Below are 6795 nucleotides of genomic sequence, written 5' to 3'. Positions count from 1 at the left end.
TTTAAAAAGTTTGAGGACCCCTGCTTTAGAGTCTACTCACATTCACAACTTACCTAGGATAGTACAGTTGTTTTTTAGCTGAACATTTATTATAAGCTTGCAACTAGACTGAAATAAATCCACTCAATCTGTTTCCTCATCTATCAAAAAGAGGGTTTAAAACCCCAACTTTTTAGAGTTGTTGTGAAGACTAAACTGTAACATGTTCATTATCTGTTTAAAACTGAGTGGAACAGGAATTATTTCTTGTGAGTGGATAGCAATTCCAATAGGGAACCAACAGTAATGGGAAGATGTTCTAAAGTGGCAAATTATACAGATGGGGCAGGCCAGTCTCCTGAAGCCCATTATAAACTCCTTCAATGCTGGTTTCCCAAAACCTGTGCAAGAAGGAACTTCAGGGTCAGTAAAAACAGAGTCATTAAGGACATGCCATTTATCCTAAAACACAGCTTCCAGTCAGGCACTGGAATTCCTGCTTCTGGAAACTGGCTTCACAGAGATAATTCCCCAGCAAACCTCAGTGCCTACGGCTAAATGGTCTCTGCGAAATTGCTTACTAGGCTATTGTTTGGCCCAGAAGGGGATTTTAAGAAAGCCAGTCCCTTAGAGACCCAACACTCAAAAGGACATATAAGGGCAAACAGCCTGAGTAGGTCACCCCAATTCTCTAGATCCAGAAATCTAGATTTCAGGAGAATTAAAATGATTTCTCATCACAGCTAGGAAATAGCAAGACTAAGAGTCCCTATCTGAAGTCCATTCTGTTTACTGCCATATTACTTAATGATAAATGAATACTAATACCATACTAGCTTCTTGAGAGTTTCCTAAATATATACACTATATATTACTGAGTCCTGCTGACTTGAAAAACCTCTATAAAAGAATTCTCATACAGCCATACCCTATCCTCAGATCATACACAGGCAGAAGAAAGAAGAAAGAAAAAAAAAAGCAAGAAACAAAAAACCCAGTATGACTATAAAATGCCAAAATCAAGAAGAAAAAGTACATGAAATAATCCAGGAATATCAGACTAACTGGGAACTAACTTCCATGGCTCTTAAGGCAACATTTTGTGACATTGTGCATGGTATTCAGCACATAGAGATCTCAACAGCAACACTGTTACTGGCAGGCACAATATGGCTTTTGCGAACTCAATTGGTAGTACCATGTTAAATTTAAGTCAAAAGATGTTCTACAAATTAAATAAAAAGAACACATTTTGCTCTGGTCCAGGTTTAACCCAAGAGAGCCAAGGGTTTAAAGTATCATAGAAACAATGAATTTTACCTGACACAATTTCTTTAAAACCAGTTACTAATGGAAAAATACCTGAGAGCCTTCAATCTCTTTTATAGGCAAGGAGCTCTTTTCCTAAGCATTGGTTACATAACCCATATAATTTGGCAAAGGCAAGTTAGAATTTTAAAAGTAAATAAATCCTTCCCTTTGTTTAACGGCCTCACACAGAAATCAACCTAGTCAAGAATGTTTATATTACAAATGTTATTTAGCCCCATAAAGCCTAAGGCAAATTAATCAAAATAAAAAATACAGAATTCCCTCCTGCACAAATCAATTCCATAACAAGTGAATTACAAAACCTCAGTTTTGATAGAAAATAGTGGACAATTAACAATGAATTTCTTTTGACTTCTTTTTAATAAAATCACTGCATGCTAACATGATCATCTCAAAAGAGAGAAGTGCATAGTATTTTGGAAGCATGCAAGAAGATCAAGGCAGAAAGTGAGGCAGGAAAAATAGGAAGGGTTTGTGCCTGTTTTACACATGGCACATTTCCCATAGCAGAAGGTAGGCAAAAAAAGCAGTATGAGGGGGCTTCAAAATGTTCATGGAAACTGATTACAAGGATCTACATATAACCTCCTCCCTGGGGGATGGACAACAGAAAAGTGGGTGAAGGGAGACATCGGACAGTGTAAGATATGACAAAATAATAATGAATTATGAAGGGTTCATGAGAGGGGGGAAGGGGGAAATGAGCTGCTATTAAGGGCTCAAGTAAAAAGCAAATGTTTTGAGAATGATGATGGTAACAAATGTCCAAATGTGCTTAACACAATGGATAGATGTATATAGATTGTGGTAAGAATTGTACGAGCCCCCAATAAAATGATTTTTAAAATGTTTATGGAAAAAATCCGATAAGATTTTAAAAATTTTTAAAAAGTTCATGGAAAAATTCTATTACCCTTCCATTCTATTTCTCCACAAACTTTTTAAAGCCCTCTCATACTCGAGTTAGATTGTCTTAAAAAATCAAAACATGAATGCTTCACTTAAAATTCAATTATGGTGTTCTGTAAACTTTCACCTAATTTACCATAAAGTGTTTTTCTAGTTGAACAATTTGTAATGCATTTAACCTACAGATTTAAATAAATCTCCTTGTAAAAGCATAGCTCTCTGCATTTCCTTTTTCACTGACACCTGTTGCTTTAATCATTACGTCGAATGAGAACTTTAAAACCCCTTGGACTTTAAATCACATGCAAAATTAAGGAACATATTTTTGAAAACTGGAAAACCTCTTTGAATTCTAATTTAAACCATTACAATTGAACAGTATTTAGTAGAAACTCACACAGCAAAATACTACTAGTCAATGTTTTTAACTAGTTCCCATAGAGATGAAGGACTTCCCTGAAATGATAAGCAATAACTAAAATACTTGGTAAAGGAAAACCTATGTTTAACTGAAACATCTGCAACACCAGTGGGCTGCCCCAATCGTAAATCCAAGACCTACTTGCTTCATTGCAGTCTCTCCAATTCTGTCCGAGTGTTTACGGATGCTCTCCAGAAAGTCTTTGAGGTCAGACATAGAAACATCCTTGATTTCCTCTCGAAGCTTGGGGATGTTGTCCACCATCACCTTGCAGAATCGATAATGGCTTACTTGAGGCAGATAGGTATGCTCTAAATGTTCCAGAGTTTTAAGTGCAGGGTAGTGCCTATCAAAGAAATAGATCACCTTTAACTCAACTCAGTCTTCTTTAGGGTCAGAGATATATATACCACAGGCAAAAGTTCTAGTCTGAATAAGTTTCCTATATCCATTAAAGAAAATCTAATACTTAGTTTAAGAACAACACCAATGGGATATCTCCAATTATTTAATATTAATACATAAATTAAAAGTCTTAAATTATGACCAAAAATTAATTTTTCCCAAGAATGCCCCAAATTTACCAATGATATTTCTTGTATAAAGACATAAAAGGAAAGTTTAAAAATTAGCATCTCAATACCAAGAAATCATCCTATAAAATGAACCAAGGCTAAAGTTCCAGCTATGGCAGAGGGGGCTTGGTTATTATTCCCACCCATCCCCCAAAAGAGAAACTGTACACTAGGCAAAATATCAAAAAGAACTATAACACGGCTCAGGAAATCAACCGAAATAACAGACTTCCAGACAAGAAATATCGCTAAATAAAGAGGGATATATCAATAATAATAATAAAAGCAATATTTTTTGATTGATAAGTCTAAAAGCTTCCCTGGCATAAGAGGAAGAATGCAACTTGAAGACTAATAAAGTTAAGTACATAAAAACTTAGGATATAGAATCACACAGAAGGGACGATTCAGCCAGGGTGCAATATAGCACCAACAAAACACACAACATTCCTCTAGTTCTTTAATGCTTCCTCCTCCCTCTAGCACAATCCCAGTTCTACCTTACAAATCCAGCTAGACCTGAGCATGTACATTGGTACAGATAAGCGCTCTGGACACACAGAATCCAGGACAGATAAAGCCCTCAGGAAGAGTAATGAGAGTACCAATACCATGAGGGGAGAGAGGAGGGAAAGGGGGAGAAAGGGGGAAGCAATCACAGTGATAGATATTTAATCCCCACCCCACCCCCAAGAGAGACGAACAACAGAAACAGCAGATGATATAAAATATGAAAATAAAAATAATTTATAAATTATCAAGGATTCACGAAGGTGGGAGGGGGAGGTAGGGAGGGGGAAAAAGAGGAGCTGATACCAAGGGCTCGCTCAAGTAGATAGAAAATATTTTGAAAATAATGATGGCAACATATGTACAAGTGTGCTTGATACAACTGATTTATGAATTGTTATAAGAACTGTAAGACCTCCCAATAAAATTAATAAGAAAAATTTAAGTTATGTATTGAAAGAACATATTAAGAACATAGAAAAAACAACAAACTGATAAGATTTACAGCAAAATTCAAAGGATTAATAATACATTTGAATTAAAAACTAGTTATAAAAAAAGGAAATTCTCCAAAACATGGACAATATATATATTTTAAGATGAAATTAATGTGAGAAAGGTAACTCAAAATATAATTTTGTCATTAAAACTAAAGGAGTTCTTAAAAGATAACACATATTATAATCAAAGGTTTCAATAAATGGGTAACCATGATCTACTGGCCAAGCAGGTTTTTTACTTGATATAAGGGTTCAATGAATAGTTTTAGCAAAACAGGTATTCGAAACATTCCAATTCAAAATAATATTAGAGGTACAAAAAAATGTGTAAATCCGACCAGTGGCCAGCAAGTCGATTTGAATCCACTGCAACCCCCACGTGATAGAGTATAAACTATACTCCATCATGTTTTCAATGGATGAGTTTTACAAAGTAGATCACCAAGCTTTCCTATCACAATACTCTTGTTTTTTCTACCTTCTAGTTAGCACCCTAGGGTGTTAACTAATTGTACCACCCAAGGTATTGAATTATAGTGTTGTTTATTTGTTTTGATTTTACACCAATATTTTTAACAAACTAACCTAAATATGTAATAAAAAGAAACTGGTTAAGTACACACACACACATATATACACACACGTGTGTGTATATACATACAGATACACACACATATATATACTATGTAAAGAACTAAATAGAATTTAAAAGTATAATCCTAAGAATTTTCAAATTTATAAAGATGCATGTAGAAATTATATATAAACATGTTTACCCAAGTACCCAAACACACATACACATGTAACCCACTGCTGTTGAGTCCATTCTGACTCATAGAAACCCTACAGAACAAAGAAGAACTGGCCCCTGGGTCTCCAAGATCATAAATCTTTATAGGAACAGACAGCCCCAACTTTCTCCCAGGAAGCAGCTGATGGATTTCAACCACTGACCTGTTTGCAACCTAGTGCTTAACCCACCACTACAGATTCTGTCTAAACCTATGGACTAGAAAAATGTATACAAAAATGTGTGCAATGGAGTTTGGTTTATTATATAACAAAATTATGGGTGATAATTCTTCCTTTGTGCTTTTAATTTCTCAATGTCCATCTTTTCCCATTGTATATTAGCAAAACAATCAGTTCCATCTTTTAAATTAAAAAAAGACAAAAGAAAAGAAAAGGAAACAACTCTATTGTGAATTTTTTTTTAATGAATTTCAGAACAGGCACTTGGAGCTCTTCTTGCTCCCATGTACTGAATACCACAAAAAGTCAAAGCAGGAACTGGTTTTACTTGTTTTACATTTTCCTCACATATTCCAAAAATCAAAATCTTACTCTAAATAAATTGAGGAAATAAAGATTTACTTCCCCTACATTCATAAAATAAGTGTGCACATATAGTAAAGTCAGAAATGGCTGATTTTGCACAAATTTTACAGTCTCAAAAACAGTACAATTCACATGGTTTAGTGTAAACAGAAATGGTGTTTATACTACAATTGGGTATGAAGAGCTATGTGCAATAAAATGCCATTCCTCTAGAGAGAAATTTTAGATTGGATAGAAAGCCAGAAATAAAGCCAAAAAGATAAACATACTTTTGGGGTTTAGTTATATTTTGGAACAGTGTTTACAGAATGAGAAAAATTCAACAATGTTGCCTGCGGACACGAGGCACGTTCACTGATGAGACACATGGCTGCACGCTGAAACATCTGGTCTGCCAAATAGCTCCACATTTTTCAAGACTAATTAGCACAAAAGGCAATGATTCCATGTAACAAGGAATGTCATTTTATTTCCCTGTTATCCTTTCTCTACTATATTCGCGTTCCATCTATAACAGAGCAATATGATTTCAACGTATCTAAATTTCTAATGTGTTCCCATAACAGTGATAGGTTAAAGATAAACACTTTCATAGCAGGCACCAAAAGGGGGCGGGGGCTCTTCATCCAGTGACCACAAGAATTCAAACCTAGATTTTGACATTGTACCTGACAATTTCCAAGCATGCTACAAAAATAAAAGCCCAAGTATTAAGTGTGGTTTGCATATGCATGCTTGTTTACACTCTCAATCTCTATGCAGTCCTCCTCTCAACAGAAATGTGTTTGGAAAGCAAGTGAATGAAATAAACACAGATAATAAAAGGAAGAAGGTAGACATAGAAACAGGGGTTTAAATACTTTTTAAAATCAAATAGAAAAGATCAGAATAGTTTAGACGTAGTTGAAAGCTATCATGACAAGAGGGATGTTGATATTAAGCAAATATGACTTGATCTTTTCTTGTCATGTCCTAGAGGTCTTTCAAAAAAAGTTCCAGTAAGTTATTCTTTAAAGTGGATCATAAAACTCACTGCCATCCATTCTATGATGCTCACCTTCCCGACACAACCGCTAAAGACAAACTGGGTGAATAAGCAAATGTGGTGAAGAAAGCTGATGGTGCCCGGCTGTCAAAAGTAAAGCACCTGGGGTCTTAAAGGCTTGAAGGTAAACAAGCAGCCATCTTGCTCAGAAGCAACAAAGCCCACATGGAAGAAGCACACCAGCCT

General features: G+C 35.3%; 1 protein-coding gene across 2 annotated transcripts in view; it reads right to left on the bottom strand.

Annotated features, from left to right (window-relative positions):
* EXOC6B (exocyst complex component 6B) overlaps positions 1-6795 on the bottom strand; it is a 635729-nt gene that overhangs the window by 461762 nt on the left and 167172 nt on the right. For both annotated transcript variants that reach the window (XM_045286668.1, XM_004696081.3), the window contains exon 6: positions 2783-2987. In XM_045286668.1, the coding sequence (XP_045142603.1) occupies positions 2783-2987 (205 nt within the window). The remainder of the gene's footprint in view (positions 1-2782; positions 2988-6795) is intronic.

Source organism: Echinops telfairi, unplaced genomic scaffold (genome assembly GCF_000313985.2).
Source record: "Echinops telfairi isolate 266 unplaced genomic scaffold, ASM31398v2 ScPeMD7_9;HRSCAF=40, whole genome shotgun sequence".
NCBI classification, from domain to species: Eukaryota; Metazoa; Chordata; class Mammalia; order Afrosoricida; family Tenrecidae; genus Echinops; species Echinops telfairi.
Note: the sequence above shows the minus strand (reverse complement) of the source record. Positions and strands in the feature narration are given on the sequence as shown.